This window comes from Doryrhamphus excisus, linkage group LG6 (genome assembly GCF_037039965.1).
Source record: "Doryrhamphus excisus strain RoL-2023G ecotype Guam linkage group LG6, RoL_Dexc_Guam_v1.1, whole genome shotgun sequence".
Classification (NCBI taxonomy): domain Eukaryota; kingdom Metazoa; phylum Chordata; class Actinopteri; order Syngnathiformes; family Syngnathidae; genus Doryrhamphus; species Doryrhamphus excisus.
Window position 1 is genome coordinate 1,278,200 of NC_136362.1, and position 22,198 is coordinate 1,300,397.

At 39.2% G+C, this 22,198-nt stretch overlaps 1 protein-coding gene across 1 annotated transcript in view; it reads right to left on the reverse strand.

Moving 5' to 3' along the window:
* The window catches only part of cadps2 (Ca++-dependent secretion activator 2), a 132,293-nt gene that overhangs the window by 102,607 nt on the left and 7,488 nt on the right, over window positions 1-22,198 (reverse strand). Inside the window, exons 2-6 of the mRNA XM_078791090.1 lie at window positions 12,079-12,192; window positions 7,860-8,192; window positions 4,071-4,151; window positions 3,746-3,979; window positions 3,558-3,679 (exon numbers count right to left, since the gene is read on the reverse strand). Coding sequence (XP_078647216.1) covers window positions 3,558-3,679; window positions 3,746-3,979; window positions 4,071-4,151; window positions 7,860-8,192; window positions 12,079-12,192 — 884 coding nt within the window. The remainder of the gene's footprint in view (window positions 1-3,557; window positions 3,680-3,745; window positions 3,980-4,070; window positions 4,152-7,859; window positions 8,193-12,078; window positions 12,193-22,198) is intronic.

A 22,198-nucleotide genomic window follows, 5' to 3' on the forward strand; every position in this document is an offset into this window, starting at 1 on the left:
GAATACACAGAGCACCGACACCTTGGCAACATCTCACACCACAATACAACATCCTGATGGGAGCGGAAAGGTGACTATAGGGGTGCTATTTCATGACCAATGGGCTCTAATGCATGATCTGCATTTACAAGATTGTAAACATGTCTTATTTTCTTTTATCATGTCTACTATATTGGGTAATGGGATTATGTCTTATTTTGTTTTATGTCTACTATATTGGGCAATGGGATTATGTCTTATTTTCTTTTATCATGTCGACTATATTGGGTAATGGGATTATGTCTTATTTTCTTTTATCATGTCGACTATATTGGGTAATGGGATTATGTCTTATTTTCTTTTATCATGTCGACTATATTGGGTAATGGGATTATGTCTTATTTTCTTTTATCATGTCTACTATATTGGGTAATGGGATTATGTCTTATTTTGTCTACTATATTGGGTAATACGATTATGTCTTATTTTGTCTACTATATTGGGCAATGGGATTATGTCTTATTTTCTTTTATCATGTCGACTATATTGGGTAATGGGATTATGTCTTATTTTCTTTTATCATGTCGACTATATTGGGTAATGGGATTATGTCTTATTTTCTTTTATCATGTCGACTATATTGGGTAATGGGATTATGTCTTATTTTCTTTTATCATGTCGACTATATTGGGTAATGGGATTATGTCTTATTTTCTTTTATCATGTCGACTATATTGGGTAATGGGATTATGTCTTATTTTGTCTACTATATTGGGTAATACGATTATGTCTTATTTTGTCTACTATATTGGGTAATGGGATTATGTCTTATTTTGTCTACTATATTGGGTAATGGGATTATGTCCTATTTTGTCTACTATATTGGGTAATACGATTATGTCTTATTTTGTCTACTATATTGGGTAATGCGATTATGTCTTATTTTCTTTTATCATGTCTACTATATTGGGTAATGGGATTATGTCTTATTTCCTCTTATGTCTACTATATTGGGTAATAGGAGTGTAAAGATGACTATAGGGGTGCTATTTCATGTCTAGAGGGCTCTAATGTGAAATCTAGATTTAGAAGGTTGTAAACATGTCTAATTTTCTTTTATCATGTCTACTATATTGGGTAGAGGATATGACTATAGGGGTGTTATTTCGTGTCGAGAGAGCTCTAATGTGAAATCTGGATTTAGAAGATTGTAAACAGATTTTCTATCTCATTTTCTGTCTTATTTTCTCTTATGTCTACTATATTGGGAAATTGGATTATGTCTTATTATGTCTACTATATTGGGTAATAGGAGTGTAAAGATGAATACAGGGGTGTTATTTCATGTCTAGAGAGTTCTAATGTTAAAAATTGTATTTATGATTATGAACATATTGTATTGTATTTAAGATTGTAAACAGGTTTTCTGTCTTATTTTATTACATTATGTCTACTATATTGGGTATTGGGAGTGTAAAGATGACTATAGGGGTGTTATTTCATATCCAGAGGGCTCTAATGTGAAATCTGGATTTAGAAGGTTGTAAACATGTCTTATTTTCTCTTATCACGTCTACTATATTGGGTAATGGGATAATGTCTTATTTTGTCTACTATATTGGGTGTGTAAAGATGTAGGGGTGTTATTTCATGTTTAGAGGGCTCCAATAATGTTAAACAGCACAGTTAAAAGGTCGTAAACAGGTTTCCTGTGTCTTATGTTCTCTTATGTCCACTATATCAAAGTTCAAGGTGATTATAGGGATGTTACTTTGTGTCTGGAGGGCTCTAATAATGTTACAAAGCGTACTTTGAAGGGTTTGAACGTGTTTTCTATGCTGTATACTATGGTTGGGTGATATCTTCCTTCTTGTGATGTCATCAGCCAATATCACAGAGGTATAATTGCGTTTAATTGTGTTGTCTGTGGAACCAAAGGGCCTAATGAAGTGCAGGCGTGTGCTCCAGCTGACAAGAAAGCAGCTGGTTAGGATGCCATCCACTAATTGGCTGCGTTTGGATATTTCGGGAGCACAATTAAAAATAGCAAATAGAAAGTGGAGGAGCAGCAGCAGGAGCAGTAGGTCATAAAAGGGCAGCCTCATTAGTGCCAGAACCCCCCGCCATCTGTAGAGCATCCAAAGCCAACCACAGCCGAGCAGTGAGATGAAAAGACCTTGGAGGAGCTCCTTTTGGTGACTGGAGAAGGAATTTATTACTGAAGCAAAACAAAAAAAACTATGGGTTCATAGTTTTGATGCTACTGCAACTTGCTGCTTTTACCTTAAAACAGACTGGTTTTGGTTGCTTTGGTGACACCTAGTGGCCGATAATTAAATGACACAGAACCTAGGATGCTTTTTGTCCAAGAATTACGGCTGTCAAATGATTACAATTTTTAATCAGATTAATCACAAATATATAGTCGGTTGTAAACAGGTTTTCTGTCTTATTTTCTCTTATTATGTCTGTTATATTGGGTAATAGGAATGTAAAGGTGACTATAGTGGTACTATTTCATGTTTAGAGGGCTTTAATTATGTTTAAGAAGTGTATTTATAAGGTGGTACACATGTTTTTTTGTCTTATTTTCTCTTACTATGTCTACTATATTGGGTAATAGGAGTGAAAAGGTGACTATAGGGGTGTTTTCTCATGTCTAGAGGTCTCTAATTATGTTTTTAAAGTGTATTTAAAAGGTTGTAAATAGGTTTTCTGTCTTATTTTCTTTTATTATGTCTACTACATTAGATAACAGGAGTGTAAGGGCGACTATAGAGGTGTTATTTCATGTCTAGAGGGCTGTAATGATGTTTAAAAAGGGTATTTAGAAAGTGGTAAACAGGTTTTCTGTCTTATTTTCTCTTATTATGTCTACTATATTGGGTAATAGGAGTGTAAAGGTGGCTATAGGGGTGTTATTTCATGTCTAGAGGGCTCTAATTATGTTTTAAAATTGTATTTAAAAGGTTGTAAACAGATTTTCTGTCTTATTTTCTCTTATTATGTCTACTATATTGGTAATAGGAGTATAAAGGTGACTATAGGGGTGTTATTTCATGTCTAGAGGGCTCTAATGATGTTTAAAAAGGGTATTTAGAAAGTGGTAAACAGGTTTTCTGTCTTATTTTTTCTTATTATGTCTACTATATTGGGTAATAGGAGTGTAAAGGTGGCTATAGGGGTGTTATTTCATGTCTAGAGGGCTCTAATTATGTTTAAAAAGTGTGTTTAAAAGGTTGTAAACAGGTTTTCTGTCGTATTTTCTCTTATTATGTCTACTACATTGGATAACAGGAGTGTAAAGGTGACTATAGGGGTGTTATCCCATGTCTAGAGGCCTCTAATCATGTTAAAAAGCGCATTTTAAAAGTTGTAAACAGGTTTTCTGTCTTATTTCCTCTTATTATGTCTACTATATTGGGTAACAAGAGTGTAAGGGCGACTATAGGGGTGTTATTTGATGTCTAGAGGGCTCTAATGATGTTTAATAAGTGTCTTTAGAAGGTGCTAAAGGGGTTTTCAATGCTCACTGCGGTCATTCATTGGTCTGCAAGAGAAAGGTGAAATGAGCTCACTGTGGTCTGGAGGCCTCAGCCTGGTCCGTCTGCAGCTTCTCTCCTCCTTCCACCTCCATGGTGCAGTAAACGATCCTGTTTGGAGCCACCGACTTCAGACCCTGGACCTCCACGATCACGAGCTAACAAGAAAGCTCAGTTCAGCCGGTGATGATTGATGAACCGGCATGCTAACGCACTAGCATCACCTCCACATTGAAGGACAGCAGAACGTCCGACTTGGACAGCACGTCGGCATCGTCCCCCAGGTCCAAGAAGGAGTTGTTCATGGAGGAACGTTTGAGCTTCTGCTTGAAGTCGGGTCCTCCTTTGGACACGGGAAGGCTCTCCAGGTTGGCCATCAGAAGGTTGATGGAGGATCGCAGTTCCTCCAAGTAGAGGACGTCCATGTCGGCGGACACAAACTTGGGGTGTCTCCTCTCCTGCAGGGCAAACACGACAGGGTATCAAACGCTGATTGGAGCCATTTTAAGACTTTATTCCCCGAATATTTTAACTTCTTCTTATTCTCACCCTGGCCATCTTCTCCACCAGCTGCAGCCGCCCATCCAACTCCCTGCGGATCTGAGCCGCCTGCTCGTCCACGTTGTCCAGCTGGAATGAACAGCAAAAATTTCTAACAAATCTCACAAAATTCGCTTTTTTCTGTATAATGTATTTTATTTTGTCCTATTATTTCTTTTATTTTGGGTAAAATTAGTGTAAATGTACTATAGGGGTGTTAATTCACATCTAGAGGCTCTAATCATGTTAAAAAGCATATTTAGAAGGTCATACACATTTTTTGTCAGTATAATGTATTTTATTTATCCTATTATTTCTTAATTTTAGGGTAAAATGAGTGTAAATGTACTATAGGGGTGTTAATTCATATCTAGAGGGCTCTAATCATGTTAAAAAGCATATTTAGAAGGTCAAACACTAATTTTCTCAGGATAAAATAAAATACATTATACAATTATTTCTTCTATATTGGGTAATAAGAGTACAAATGTACTATAGGGGTGTTATTTCACATCTAGAGGGCTCTAATCATGTTAAAAAGCACATTTAGGTCATACGCTATTTTTCCTCTGTATCATGTATTTTATTTTATTTATTTTATCCTATTATGTCTTCTATATTGGGTAAAATGAGTGTAAATGTACTATAGGGGTGTTATTTCATATCTAGAGGGCTCTAATCATGTTAAAAAAGCATATTTAGAAGGTCATAAACATTTTTTCTGTATAATGTATTTTATTTGATCCTATTATTTCTTCTTTATTGGGTAAAATGTGTGTAAATGTACTATAGGGGTGTTATTTTAATTCTAAAGGGCTCTAATCATGTTAAAAAGCATATTTAGAAGGTCATATAATATTTTTCTTTGTATAATGTATTTTATTTTATCCTATTATTTCTTATATTTAGGGAAAAAATAAGTGTAAATATACTATAGGGGTATTATTTCACCTCTAGAGGACTCTAATCAAGTTAAAAAGCATATTTAGAAGGTCATATAATATTTTTCTTTGTATAATGTATTTTATTTTATCCTATTATGTCTTCTACATTGGGTAAAATGAGTGTAAATGTACTATAGGGGTGCTATTTCCCCTCTAGAGGGCTCTAATCAAGTTAAAAAGCATATTAAGAAGGTTGTATAGTATTTTTCTCTGGATAATGTCTTATTTTATCCTGTTATGTCTTCTATATTGGGTAAACTGAGTGTAAATGTACTATAGGGGTGTTATTTCACAAGTAGAGGGCTCTAATCATGTTAAAAAGCATATTTAGAAGGTCAAACTATTTTTCTCTTTATAATGTATTTTATTTTATACTATTATTTATTCTATTTTGGGTAAAATGAGTGTAAATGTACTATAGGGGTGTTATTTCACATCTAGAGGGCTCTAATCATGTATTCAATCAATGTATTTTATTTTATCCAATTATTTCTTCTATAGTGGGTATAGAAGAAAGCTATTTGACGAGCCAAAGGGTCACATGACACATCGAGGAAGAATGATTCCAAAGCAGAATGCTAATGAACGCAAGCTAACAACCCGTGACCTTTCATTGTCGCTGCCAAGCTTTAGAAGACAGTTTGAGTCTCCAAGTTGACTGAACCTGCTGCACACGCTAGCAGTCACGTCTTCCTGCAGGGGCTCGGCCCTCCAATTGGTCGCTTAGCAACAGGAAGCATTTAGCTGCAAAATAAACGAATGAATCCAAGCAGCTCAACGCTGGCACACTGCAAACATGGCAATGACCTTAGATCTTCTTCATGGATGCTGATCTGTGATGACACCCATTCATTCATTCATCCACTCATCCATCCATCAATCATCCATTCATCCATCCACTCATTCATCTATCCATCATTCATCCACTCATTCATCCATTATCCATCCGTTCATTCATTCATTTAACCATCCATCCACTCATTCATTCATTCATCTGTCCATCCACTCATTCATCCATTCATTCATTCATTCACTCATTTATCCACCCATCCATTCATCCACTTATTCATTCATCCATCCATCATTCATCCAGTATCCATCCGTTCATTCATTCATTCATTCAACCATCCACTCATTCGTCCACCAATCCATCCACTCATTCACTCATCCATTCACTCATCCATCCATCCATCTGTTCATTCATTCATTTAACCATCCATCCACTCATTCATTCATTCATCTGTCCATCCACTCATTCATCCATTCATTCACTCATTCATTCATTCATTCATTCATTCATCCATCCACTCATTTTCCACCCATCCATTCATCCACTTATTCATCCATCCATCCACTCATTCATCCATCCATCATTCATCCAGTATCCATCCGTTCATTCATTAATTCATTCAACCATCCGTTCATCCACCAATCCATCCATCCATCCATCCACTCATTCATCCACTCATTCATTCATTCATCCATCCACTCATTCATTCAACCATCCGTCCATCCACTCATTCATCCACCAATCCATCCATTCATCCATGCACTCATCCACTCATTCATCCATTATCCATCCGTTCATTCATTCAATCAACCATCCATCCACTCATTCATCCATCCATCCATCCATCCACTCATTCATCCACTCATTCACTCATCCATTCACTCATCCATCCATCCATCCATGCACTCATTCATTCATCCATCCATCCACTCATTCATCCACCCAGCCATCCAGCCACTTATTCATCCATTCATCAATCGACTCATTCACCCATCCATCCATCGATCCATCTCCATCATTCTACCACTCATTCATCCATTATCCATCCGTTCATTTATTCATTCATTAATCCATCCATCCACTCATTCATCCACTCATCCATCCATCATTCTGCCACTCATTCATCCATTATCCATCCGTTCATTAATTAATTAATTCATTCATCCATCCGCTCATTCATCCATTCACTCATTTATGCATTCATCCATTCACTCATTCATTCATCCATCCATCCATCCACTCAACCATCCACTCACTCATTCATGCATTCATCCACTCACTCATTCATCCATCCATCAACTCATCCATTCATCCACTTATTCATCAATCCATCCACTCATTCATCCACCCAGCCATCCAGCCACTTATTCATCCATTCATCAATCGACTCATTCACCCATCCATCCATCGATCCATCCATCATTCTACCACTCATTCATCCATTATCCATCCGTTAATTAATTAATTAATTAATTAATTAATTAATTCATCCATCCGCTCATTCATCCATTCACTCATTCATCCATTCACTCATTTATGCATTCATGCATTCACTCATTTATGCATTCATCCATTCACTCATTCATCCATCCATCCATCCACTCAACCATCCACTCACTCATTCATGCATTCATCCACTCACTCATCCACTCATCCATCCACTCATCCATCCACTCACTCATTCATCCATCCATCAACTCATCCATTCATCCACTTATTCATCAATCCATCCACTCATTCATGCATTCATCCATATCAGAAAAGTACAACATACTACATGGAATTATATTGCAACCTGATTTATCTACTAGGTTATTATTACTCCTCTAAAAGGAATACTTCATCTTTGATACTTTAGAAGGTGTTGTGGAAGCTAGTTTGGAAGCTAGTTTGGAAGCTAGTTCCAAAGCTAGTTTGGAAGCTAGTTTGGAAGCTAGTTTGGAAGCTAGTTTGGAAGCTAATTTGGAAGCTAGTTTGGAAGCTAGTTTGGAAGCTAGTTCCAAAGCTAGTTCCAAAACCTCCACGCCGCCCTTTGACAGATGTGTGACAAAGATGGCCGCTCACCTGGCAGGCGTTGTAGAGCAGCTGGTGCTCAAACTTGCGGACGCCGAGGATCTGCTGGAACATCTCGTAGAGCTGCTCCTTGCTGAGGATGAGCTCCGACACGGCCCCCAGGTGGGCGCGCTGGGGCTGGCGCCGCATGTCCTCGTCGCCGCGGTAGATGGCGTCGTACTTGGCGATCCAGGCGGTCAGCACCGTCTCCTTGCTCAGCCCGTCGATCTCCGGCAGGCTGCGGACGCGGCGCTCGATGTTCTTCTTGAAGACCTCACGGAAGTCGCCGGCGGAGCAGCCGCCGCCCTGGACCATCTTGGAGACGCGCTCGCTCTTCAGGAAGCCCTGAGGACACGCAGGTGAAGAACCAATTAGCCAATTAGCAGGAAGTCACGGTGTCGTCTTACAAACATTTAACTCATCACACAGCAACTTAACACTCAAATGTTACACCTCGGAAATATACAAACATGTACCAATACGAGTTCGGCGTGAGTTTGATGAAATTATTTCATTGGAGGAGCATAAAACGCATAAGAAAATAGCGCTGCAATGCCGCCTCTGCCCACCAGAGGGAGCCAGGGGCTGACGTCAATGCAGCGCCTCAGTGAATTTCCCCTCTAGAGGGCTCTAATCAAGTTAAAAAGCATATTTAGAAGGTCATATAATAGTTTTCTTTGTATAATGTATTTTATTTCATCCTATTATGTCTTCTATATTGGGTAAAATGAGTGTAAATGTACTATAGGGGTGTTATTTCACATCTAGAGGGCTCTAATCATGTTAAAAAGCATATTTAGAAGGTCAAACACTAGTTTTTCTCTGTATAATGTATTTTATTTTATACTATTTCTTTTATTTAGGGTAAAATAAGTGTAACTGTACTATAGGGGTGTTATTTCACATCTAGAGGGCTCTAATCATGTTAAAAAGCATATTTAGAAGGTCAAACACTATTTTTTCTTTGTATAATGTATTTTATTTTATACTATTATTTCTTCTATATTGGGTAAAAGGAATGTAAATGTACTATAGGGGTGTTATTTCACATCTAGAGGGCTCTAATCATGTTAAAAGCATATTTAGAAGGTCAAACACTAGTTTTTCTCTGTATAATGTATTTTATTTTATACTATTTCTTTTATTTAGGGTAAAATAAGTGTAACTACTATAGGGGTGTTATTTCACATCTAGAGGGCTCTAATCATGTTAAAAAGCATATTTAGAAGGTCAAACACTATTTTTTCTGTATAATGTATTTTATTTGATCCTATTATTTCTTCTATATTGGGTAAAATGAGTGTAAATGTACTATAGGGGTGTTATTTCACATCTAGTGGGCTCTAATCAAGTTAAGAAGTATATTTAGAAGGTCAAACACTATTTTTTCTCTGTATAATGTATTTTATTTTATACTGTTATTTCTTTTATTTAGGGTAAAATAAGTGTAAATGTACTATAGGGGTGTTATTTTACATCTAGAGGGCTCTAATCCTGTTAAAAAGCATATTTAGAAGGTCAAACACTATTTTTCTCTGTATAATGTATTTTATTTTATACTATTATTTCTTTTATTTAGGGTAAAAGACGTGTAACTGTACTATAGGGGTGTTATTTCACATCTAGAGAGCTCTAATCATGCATTCAATCAATGAATTCCAAAGCATTGCTCAGCTTTCTACTGAAACTGATTGACCGACATCTGCAGCTAGTAGAAGCCCCTCCCACCGTGGCGGATGACAGCCCCCCCCCCAGTAAAAGCATGCGTCTCGCTACAAGTGTCGCATGAAGATGCATTCAATATAAACTTTCGTCCTCCCGCTCGTTAACTTAATGGATGGTGAGTCACACTGCAGCCTCCTCCATGTGATCCGGCCCCATTAATGTCAGCCATTATTACTAATGAATAGATCAGCGGGTGGGGAGGGATGGAGGGAGGGGGGGCAGGGGGCTCTTCCCTCCCCCGCTGCTCCGTTTAATTGGGAGTTTAAACATTTCTATAAATTATTTACACGCCGGCAGAGTGGCGGCCTCTTAGGTGGCAAATTATAAAATGAATGAGGAATGGCAAACTACTTCCTGTCGTCGTTTCGTTGCTGTTGTTGCCTTAGTCATCTTTACATTGCTACTACGCAATATAATAGACATAAGAGAAAATAAGACACAAAACCAAACTGGTGACAACCTTCTAAATATGCTTTGTAACATTATTAGAGACTCCAGACATGAAATAGCACCCCTATAGTCACCTTTACATTGCTACTACGCAATATAGTAGACATAAAAGAAAATAAGACACAAAACAAAACTGGTGACAACCTTCTAAATATGCTTGTAACATTATTAGAGACTCTAGACATGAAATAACACCCCTATAGTCACCTTTACATTGCTAGTGTCAAGGTGACTATAGGGGTGTTAGGTCATGTCTAGTGAGCTCTAATAGTATTAAAAAGTGTATTTAGAAGGTGGTAAACAGATTTTCTATGTCTTATTTTCTCTTATTATGTCTACTATATTGGGTAATAGGAGTGTCAAGGTGACTATAGGGGTGTTATTTCATGTCTACAAGGCTCTAATAGTGTTTTAAAGGATATTTAGAGGGTGGTAAACAGATTTCCTATGTCTTATTTTCTCTTATTATGTCTACTATATTGGGTAATAGGAGTGTAAAGGTGACTATAGGGGTGTTAGTTCATGACTAGTGGGCTCTAATAGTGTTAACAAGTGTATTTAGAAGCTGGTAAACAGATTTTCTATGTCTTATTTTCTCTTATTATGTCTACTATATTGGGTAATAGGAGTGTCAAGGTGACTATAGGGGTGTTATTTCATGTCTACAAGGCTCTAATAGTGTTTTAAAGGATATTTAGAGGGTGGTAAACAGATTTCCTATGTCTTATTTTCTCTTATTATGTCTACTATATTGGGTAATAGGAGTGTAAAGGTGACTATAGGGGTGTTAGTTTATGTCTACAAGGCTCTAATAGTGTTTAAAATTATATTTAGAAGGTGGTAAACAGATTTTCTATGTCTTATTTTCTCTTATTATGTCTACTATATTGGGTAATAGGAGTGTAAAGGTGACTATAGGGGTGTTAGTTCATGACTAGTGGGCTCTAATAGTGTTAACAAGTGTATTTAGAGGGCGGTAAACATTTTTTATATGTCTTATTTTCTCTTGTTATGTCTACTATATTGGGTAATAGGAGTGTCAAGGTGACTATAGGGGTGTTATTTCATGTCAACAAGGCTCTAATAGGTTTTAAAATTATATTTAGAAGGTGGTAAACAGATTTTTTATGTCTTATTTTGTCTTATTATGTCTACTATATTAGATAATATGAATGTAAGGGTCACTATAGGGGTGTTAGTTCATGTCTACAAGGCTCTAATAGTGTTAACGAGGGTATTTAGAGGGTGGTAAACAGATTTTCTTTGTCTTATTTTCTCTTATTATGTCTACTATATTGGGTAATAGGAGTGTAAGGATGACTATAGGGGTGTTAGTTCATGTCTACAAGGCTCTAATAGTGTTAAAAAGGGTATTTCGAAGGTGGTAAACAGATTTTCTATGTCTTATTTTTTCTTGTTAGGTCTACTATATTGGGTAATAAGAGTGTAAAGGTGACTGTAGGGGTGTTATTTCATGTCTACAAGGCTCTAATAGTGTTAAAAAGGGTATTTCGAAGGTGGTAAACAGATTTTCTATGCCTTATTTCCTCTTGTTATGTCTATGTTGGGTAAAAGGAGTGTCAATGTGACTATAGGGGTGTTATTTGATGTCTACAAGGCTCTAATAGTGTTGTTAAGCATATTTGTAAAGGACACAAAAGGGACACAACAATGAAGGATTATTGGGATGTGTTAGAAATTAGAATGTCGGACTTGAGATGAGAAGAGTGTGATCTTCCCCCTTTGGCATTTTTTCCTCAAAATATCAAACATTTCCCTTAATCCACCTCCTCACGTCGTCCCTGCTCCTTCTGGCCGGCGTCGCCATGCCGACCACCCGGAGGAGCAGAATATAGATCATGTGACGTTTCCCCATGTCGTGACGGCCCGCCCCCATCCATCATGTGCCGTCAGCGCGCTAAGAACGTCTGCTTTCGCCGCCGCCGTGGAAACTTTTCATTACGGCGATGAAAAGACACCAGATGAAGGAAGGATCTAGTACACGGGTGTCCAAACTGCAGACCGGAGGCCATTTGCTGCACCTTTTTTTCATTACCTCGTAGTAGCTCCTCACGGCGTTGCAGAAGGCTTCATCGGCTACAATCTGAGTTTCTCCGTTGAGGAAGGCCAGGAAACGTTCCTTCACCGCCTGAAGCTGCTGCTTGTTCACCTGAGGAGGAACCAAAACCACAAAACAGTCATGTGACTGGAATGTTGGCCGAGATACACAAGCACCAGAAAACAGGCTCCCGAACACGGGCTGCTGTGCTGGATTTAACCCACGGCAAGTTAACACTCAACTCTGAATCGGTGACATCACTTCCTGTCCGCCACCCACACCTCCCACTCAGCTCCCCAAGCACCGGGAACCAACTGACGGCAAGTCAATGTCTATGTCTGTTGGCTAATAGGAGTGCCAAGTTGACTATAGGGGTGTTATTTCATGTCTAGTGAGCTCTAATAGTATTAAAAAGTGTATTTAGAAGGTAGTAAACAGATTATCTGTTTTATTTTCTCTTGTTATGTCTACTATATTGGGTAATAGGAGTGTAAAGGTGACTATAGGGGTGTTATTTCATGTCTAGTGAGCTCTAATAGCATTAAAAAGTGTATTTAGAACGTAGTAAACAGATTTTCTGTCTTATTTTCTCTTATTATGTCTACTATATTAGGCAATAGGAGTGTCAATGTGACTATAGGGTTGTTAGTTCATGTCTAGTGGGCTCTAATAGTATTAAAAAGTGTATTTAGAAAGTAGTAAACAAATTTTCTGTCTTATTTTCTCTTATTATGTCTACTATATTAGGCAACAGGAGTGTAAAGGTGACTATAGGGGTGTTCATGTCTACAAGGTTCTAGCAGTGTTAAAATGGTAATTAGAAGGTGGTCAGCAGATTTTCTATGTCTTATTTTCTCTTATTATGTCTACTGTATTGGGTAATAGGAGTGTAAAGGTGACTATAGGGATGTTAGTTCATGTCTACAAGGCTCTAATAGTGTTAACAATTGTATTAAGAAGGTGGTAAACAGATTTTCTGTCTTATTTTCTCTTATTATGTCTACTATATTGGGTAATAGGAGTGTAAAGGTGACTATAGGGGTGTTAGTTCATGTCTACAAGGCTCTAATAGTGTTAAAAATTGTATTAAGGTGGTAAACAGATTTTCTGTCTTATTTTCTCCTATTATGTCAACTATATTGGTTAATAGGAGTGTAAAGATGACTATAGGGGTGTTAGTTCATGTCTAGTGGGCTCTAATAGTATTCAAACATGTATTGAGAAGGTGGTAAACAGATTTTTTTTATGTCTTATTTTGTCTTATTATGTCTACTATATTGGATAATATGAGTGTAAGGGTGACTATAGGGGTGTTAGTTCATGTCTATGAGGCTCTAATAGTGTTAACAAGGGTATTTAGAGGGTGGTAAACAGATTTTCTATGTCTTATTTTCTCTTATTATGTCTACTATATTGGGTAATAGGAGTGTAAGGGTGACTATAGGGGTGTTAGTTCATGTCTACAAGGCTCTAATAGTGTTTAAAATTATATTTAGAAGGTGGTAAACGGACTTTCTATCTTATTTTCTCTTATTAGGTCTACTATATTAGGCAATAGGAGTGTCAAGGTGACTATAGGGTTGTTAGTTAATGTCTAGTGGGCTCTAATAGTATTAAAAAGCTTATTTAGAAAGTAGTTAACAAATTTTCTGTCTTATTTTCTCTTATTATGTCTACTATATTAGGCAACAGGAGCGTAAAGGTGACTATAGGGGTGTTAGTTCATATCTACAAGGCTCTAATAGTGTTTAAAATTGTATTTAGAAGGTGATAAACAGATTTTGTGTTATTTGGTCTTATTATGTCTACTATATTGGGCAATAGGAGTGTAAAGGTGACTATAGGGGTGCTAGTTCAGGTCTAGTGGGCTCTAATAGTATTAAAAAGTGTATGTAGAAGGTGGTAAACAAATTTTCCATGTCTTATTTACTCTTACTATGTCTACTATATTGGGTAATAGAAGTGTAAAGGTGACTATAGGGGTGTTAGTTCCTGTCTACAAGGCTCTAATAGTGTTAAGTGTATTTAGAAGGTGGTAAACCAAATTTCTATGTCTTAGTTTCTCTTGTTAGTATATCTCTTACATTGGGTAATTGGAGTGTAAAGGTGACTATAGGGGTATTATTTAATGTCTACAAGGCTCTAATAGTGTTAAAAAGCATATTTAGAAAGGACACAAATGGGACACAACAATAAGCGATTATTCGGACGTGTCACAATATAGATGGTAGGACTTATTATTGCAAATGTGGATGGGAAATCGGAGAACATCTATGTTAAGCTCACAGCAGGAAAACTGAATAATGTACATTTTGCACTGTTGGATCTTAAGGAGGTTCTAAGTAGAACTTTAAAACGCAAAAAGAGGATGACATCCTGGACAAAGTGAGGCAGACGTGGGAACCTCCAGGATTGCCCCGTGAAGGCGTTTGGCATGAAAAGGTCATCTTCATGAGCGATTTTAGGATGACAGCAGTGACGCATTCGCCGCCACAGTGTGGGAAATGGATTTGTCTCAGGGGGTCCAGTATAAAGAGGCTCCACGCAGGATGGAACAGAACCAGGTGGAGGTGTCGTGTTGCCCTCGGGGATCACGCAGCAATAAAAGGCGCTCCGTGACTATTTGCCGTCTGCGAGGGAGTACAAATGAAAACCAAAATGTTCATTTTCTCATGTCAAGAAGGTCTCACAACCAAAAACATACGGATCCTTTTTGGAATCCTGAGTCACCCGGACCATGAAAAACAACCTCGTCAAGAAATACTTCTGATGCGCGGCGGTAGAACACCACAATGTACACCAAAACTACATAGCATTTAAACATCACCATCTGGAACAAAGTCCGACATCTCAGTATTACAGATTAGTGTTCATGCTGCTTAATTGGTTCCAGACCTGACCCACCCATTTCTGTGAAGTACGATTACTTATTTATAAATGAAATATTTTGGTAATTGGAGCATACAAACAACCCACTAAATATGCTTTTATACACTATTAAAGCCCTCTTGATATGAAATAACACCCCTATAGTCATCTTTACACTCCTCTGACCCAATACAGTAAACATAATAAGATGTAGTAAACCTGTTTACCACGTTACATACTACTATTAGAGCCCACCAAACATGAAATAACACCCCTATAGTCACCTTTACACTCCTATTACCCAATATAGTAAACATAAGAGAAAATAAGACATCATAATTTTTTCAAACTTTGATCTTCGAAAGACACATTTTAACATTAGAGCCCTGTAAACATGACATAACACCCCTATAGTCACCTTTACACTCATATAACCCAATATAGTGGGCATAAGAGAAAATAAGCCATAATAAATTTGATCAAAGTTTGACCATCTAAAGACACTTTTTAAAATTAGAGCCCTGTAAACATGAAATAACACCCCTATAGTCACCTTTACACTCCTATAACCCAATATAGTAAAAATAAGAGAAAATAAGCCATAATAATTTGTATAAAAGTTTGACCTAAAATGGACACTTTTTAACATTAGAGTCCTGTAAACATGAAATAACACCCCTATAGTCACCTTTACACTCCTATTAGCCAATATAGTAAACATAAGAGCAAACAAGCCATAATAATTTTATAAAAGTTTGGCCTAAAAAGGACAATTTCACATTAGAGCCCTGTAAACATGATATAACACCCCTATAGTCACCTTTACACTCCTATAACCCAATATAGTAAACATAAGAGAAAATAAGCCACAATAATTTTTATTAAAGTTTGACCTAAAAAAGACACTTTTTAACATTAGAGCCCTGTAAACATGATATAACACCCCTATAGTCACTGTTACACTCCTATAACCCAATATAGTAAACATAAGACAAAATAAGCCATAATAATGTTTATAAAAGTTTGACCTTCTAAAGACACTTCTTAACATTAGAGCCCTCTAGACATGATATAGCACCCCTATAGTCACCTTTACATTCCTATAACCCAATATCGTAAACATAAGAGAAAATAAGCCATAATAAATTCTACAAAAGTTTGACCTTCTGAAGACACTTCTTAACAATAGAGTGCTATAAACATGATATAACACCCCTATAGTCACCTTTACACCCCTATAACCCAATATAGTAAACATAAGAGAAAATAAGTCATAATAATTTTTATAAAAGTTTGACCTTCTAAAGACACTTCTTAACATTAGAGCGCTATAAACATGATATAACACCCCTATAGTCACCTTTACACCCCTATAACCCAATATAGTAAACACAAGACAAAATAAGTCATAATAATTTTTATAAAAGTTTGACCTAAAAAGGACACTTTAACATTAGAGTCCAGTCAACATGAAATAGCACCCCTATAGTCACCTTTACACTCATATAACCCAATATAGTAAACATACACATGTTTATGTTCTGCTGAAATCTTTGGCCTGATTTTGGTTTGTAAGGTTCTTATGTGAGCTAGCTGAAAGGACGGATGAAAGGATGTTTAAGGAAGCGTGATGAAGGAACACCAGTGATGCTCTTCCTGCTGCGGGAGACGTGGAGGAAGTAGACGTGTGTTTGTTTACGTGTTTGTTTACGCTGGAAGGCTTTCATTTGAGCCTCCGCTCTCCACTTGGAGGAGGTGATCAGTTATGGCGGACAGTTAATGGCGTATTTGGGCGGCAGCCGGCGCTCCAGTGTGGCGCATCAATACGCATAAAGCACATGTGAGCGTGTGCAGCAGTATCTGTCACGCAGGGATAAACACACGCATGTAAACGCACCGTGAAAACATGACAAGATGGAGGGGCCTCGTCTTGGCCATCAGTCATAACAAATTATGAAATATCATCATGAAAACAAGACAATCATCACTCAATTCACCACAGAGGCTCATCAAGTCAGCACACAATGACCAAGACCCATACAGTAAGACCCATACAGTAAGACCCATACAGTAAGACCCATACAGTAAGACCCATACAGTAAGACCCATAGATTAAGACCCATAGATTAAGACCCATAGATTAAGACCCATAGATTAAGACCCATAGATTAAGACCCATAGATTAAGACCCATAGATTAAGACCCATAGATTAAGACCCATAGATTAAGACCCACAGAGCGAGACCCACAGAGCGAGACCCACAGAGCGAGACCCACAGAGCGACACCCACAGAGCAAGAGCCAAATAGTAAGACCCACACAGCGAGACCCATAGAGCGAGACCCAAATAGTAAGACCCACACAGCGAGACCCATAGAGCGAGACCCTTCCAGTAAGACCCACAGAGCGACACCCACAGAGAAAGACCCAAATAGTAAGACCCACACAGCGAGACCCATAGAGCGAGACCCTTCCAGTAAGACCCACAAAGTGAGACCCACAGAGCGAGACCCAAATAGTAAGACCCACACAGCGAGACCCATAGAGCGAGACCCTTCCAGTAAGACCCACAGAGCGACACCCACAGAGAAAGACCCAAATAGTAAGACCCACACAGCGAGACCCATAGAGCGAGACCCTTCCAGTAAGACCCACAGAGTGAGACCCACAGAGCGAGACCCAAATAGTAAGACCCACACAGCGAGACCCATAGAGCGAGACCCTTCCAGTAAGACCCACAGAGCGACACCCACAGAGCGAGACCCAAATAGTAAGACCCACACAGCGAGACCCATAGAGCGAGACCCTTCCAGTAAGACCCACAGAGCGACACCCACAGAGCAAGACCCAAATAGTAAGACCCACACAGCGAGACCCTTCCAGTAAGACCCACAGAGCGAGACCCACAGAGCGAGACCCAAATAGTAAGACCCACACAGCGAGACCCTTCCAGTAAGACCCACAGAGCGAGACCCACACAGAGCGAGACCCACACAGTAAGACCCTTACAATAAGAGCGAGACCCTTACAATGAGACCCACAGAGTAAGACCCACACAGTAAGACCCTTACAATCAGAGTAAGACCCACACAGCGAGACCTACACAGTAAAACCCACACAGCAAGACCCACACAGCGAGACCCACACAGCGAGACCCACACAGCGAGACCCACACAGCGAGACCCACACAGTAAGACCCATACAGCGAGACCCACACAGCAAGACCCATACAGTAAGACCCATACAGCAAGACCCATACAGTAAGACCCATACAGTAAGACCCATACAGTAAGACCCATACAGTAAGACCCATACAGTAAGACCCTTACAGTAATCCCTGGTTTTCCTAACACCCCTCATAACGGTGGAGTTTGTGACCAATCCCTGAAGACAAACATCTCCACCCTTCATAAACATCTGACCACTGATGCCCATCTGCACACACACACACACACACACACACAAAGTGTCAGTGGGCTCAGACATGTGATCAAGTGAGGTCCAACATGTCTTCCTTCCTCGTATTGTTTTTTTTTTCCTACTAAACCACCATACTTTGTTCATTCATTCTGGAAAAACTGTGAGAACAAGCTAAAGACACTTTTTAACATGAGTCCTGTAAACGTGAAATAACACCCCTATAGTCACTTTTACACTCCTATCACCCAATATAATAAAACTAAGAGAAAATAAGCCAAAATAAATTTTATCAAAGTTTGACCTAAAAGAGACACTTTTTAACATTAGAGCCCTGTAAACATGAAATAACACCCCTATAGTCACCTTTACACTCCGATAACCCAATATAGTAAACATAAGAGATAATAAGCCATCAAAATTTTGATAAAGGTTTGACCTAAAAAATACACTTTTTAACATTAGAGCACTGTAAACATGATATAACACCCCTATAGTGACCTCTACACTCCTATAACCCAATATAGTGGACATAACAGAAAATAAGTCAGAATAAATTTTATAAAACTTTGACCTTCTAAAGACACTTCTTAACATTAGAGCGCTACAAACATGAAATAACACCCCTATATTCACCTTTACACTCCAACCCCCAAACCATGCCCCCCCCCAAAGGAAGCCGCCATCTGCCGCCACCGGGGTGGCTCACTGCCCCTCTCGGCCTCCCATGGGTGCAGATTGGAAGCGCCAAAATGGGAAAATAAATCCTGTGACTTACACCTTCATACAGCCATGAAAGTGAAAGTGAAAGTGAAAGTATTATTTCACTTTGAACAAAGCATCAATGAAGTGACTTCCTCATCGGTACACACTTTGACTAACTGGGAGGGGCCTCAGCATCCTCAGCAGGATGATCATTCTTTATGCTTCATAAACATGCAGATGGCACCAGTGTGTGTGTGTGTGTGTGTGTGTGTGTGTGTGTGTGTGTGTGTGTGGAGGCGTTTTATCAGCAGCGAGCAGAGGCGCCCTGTGAAGCAGCCATGACAAACCCCGAAGACCAAAGAGAAACTAAATGCTAAACGGGACGCTAGCTTCAAGGAGCTCAACATGACAACATCCATGATGATGATGAGGAGGAGGAACCGAACAGTACAAATCCCAGCCAATCACAGGGCACATATAGACAAACAACCATTCACACTCACATTCATACCTATGGACAATTTGGAGTCGCTAATTAACCTAGCATGTTTTTTTGGAATGTGGGAGGAAACCGGAGAACCCGGAGAAAACCCACGCATGCACGGGGAGAACATGCAAATTCCACATAGAGATGGCCGAGGATGGAATTGAACCTGCGTCTCCTAGCTGTGAGGTCTGCGCGCTAACCTGGAAAAGTGAAAAAAGGTTTACCAGAGACCCATGGCCTCACACTGAGAGTGAGCCCGAATAAAGTGCACCTTGCTGGGCCACACCAGGTAGCTCTTCCCCTCTATGCTCTGGTTCTCCCGATAGTAGTGAAGTGGTAGTCGTGTTATGATATTTCTTTAGAACCTAGATCAACCAACCTAAAACAAGAGCTTGGAGGCTTCAAGAGGAGAGTTGGAAACCGAGGTTTGGGGGGGGTGGGTCCTATTATGCACATTTTTGGGGCCTTTGTATTGAATTGTGGACTCCAATAGAGCAGGTTACACACAATAACCCGCACAGGAAGTGTTCTAGTTCCAGAATCTGCACCTATTCAGCTGTATTTCTTTGTATTTTGTAAACAATGTTCCAATAACGCTATCATGAAACCGATCAAGGATCAATTTGACATGACGCCTGGAACGCCTGGAACGCCTGGAACGCCTGGAACGCCTGGAACGCCTGGAACGCAGCACTGGAAAAGTGAAAAAAAGGTTTACCAGAGACCCATGGCCTCACACTGAGAGTGTGCCCGAATAAAGTGCACCTTGCTGGGCCACACCAGGTGGCTCTTCCCCTCTATGCTCTGGTTCTCCTGATAGTCGTGAAGTGGTAGTCATGTCATGATATTTCTTTAGAATATGATATTTCTTAAGCATGTAGTAGCATGTAGCATGTACCTTCCGGGTCATGTAGTACACGTCCACATAAACAGTCCCATTGAAATTGAAGGTGGGAAGACCTGGGTTGGAATCTCCATTTTTGGGGCCTTTGTATTGAATTGTGGACTCCATTAGAGCAGGTTACACACAATAACCCGCACAGGAAGTGTTCTAGTTCTTCCAGAATCTGCACCTATTCAGCTGTATTTCTTTGTATTTTGTAAACAATGTTCCAATAACGCTAGCATGAAACCAATCAAGGATCAATTTGGAAAAGTGAAAAAAGGTTTACCAGAGACCCATGGCCTCACACTGAGAGTATGCCCGAATAAAGTGCATCTTCCTGGGCCACACCAGGTGGCTCTTCCCCTTTATGCTCTGGTTCTCCCGATAGTAGTGAAGTGGTAGTCATGTCATGATATTTCTTTAGAATACGATATTTCTTCAGCATGTACTAGCATGTAGCATGTAGCTTCCGGGTCATGTAGTACACGTCCACATAAACAGTCCCATTGAAGGTGGGAAGACTTGGGTTGGAATCTCCATTTTTGGGGCCTTTGTATTGAATTGTGGACTCGATTAGAGCAGGTTACACACAATAACCCGCACAGGAAGTGTTCTAGTTCTTCCAGAATCTGCACCTATTCAGCTGTATTTCTTTGTATTTTGTAAACAATGTTCCAATAACGCTAGCATGAAACCAATCAAGGATCAATTTGGAAAAGTGAAAAAAGGTTTACCAGAGACCCATGGCCTCACACTGAGAGTATGCCCGAATAAAGTGCATCTTCCTGGGCCACACCAGGTGGCTCTTCCCCTTTATGCTCTGGTTCTCCCGATAGTAGTGAAGTGGTAGTCATGTCATGATATTTCTTTAGAATATGATATTTCTTCAGCATGTACTAGCATGTAGCATGTAGCTTCCGGGTCATGTAGTACACGTCCACATAAACAGTCCCATTGAAGGTGGGAAGACTTGGGTTGGAATCTCCATTTTTGGGGCCTTTGTATTGAATTGTGGACTCGATTAGAGCAGGTTACACACAATAACCCGCACAGGAAGTGTTCTAGTTCTTCCAGAATCTGCACCTATTCAGCTGTATTTCTTTGTATTTTGTAAACAATGTTCCAATAACGCTAGCATGAAACCAATCAAGGATCAATTTGGAAAAGTGAAAAAAGGTTTACCAGAGACCCATGGCCTCACACTGAGAGTGTGCCCGAATAAAGTGCATCTTCCTGGGCCACACCAGGTGGCTCTTCCCCTCTATGCTCTGGTTCTCCTGATAGTCGTGAAGTGGTAGTCATGTCATGATATTTCTTTAGAATATGATATTTCTTAAGCATGTAGTAGCATGTAGCATGTACCTTCCGGGTCATGTAGTACACGTCCACATAAACAGTCCCATTGAAATTGAAGGTGGGAAGACCTGGGTTGGAATCTCCATTTTTGGGGCCTTTGTATTGAATTGTGGACTCCATTAGAGCAGGTTACACACAATAACCCGCACAGGAAGTGTTCTAGTTCTTCCAGAATCTGCACCTATTCAGCTGTATTTCTTTGTATTTTGTAAACAATGTTCCAATAACGCTAGCATGAAACCAATCAAGGATCAATTTGGAAAAGTGAAAAAAGGTTTACCAGAGACCCATGGCCTCACACTGAGAGTATGCCCGAATAAAGTGCATCTTCCTGGGCCACACCAGGTGGCTCTTCCCCTTTATGCTCTGGTTCTCCCGATAGTAGTGAAGTGGTAGTC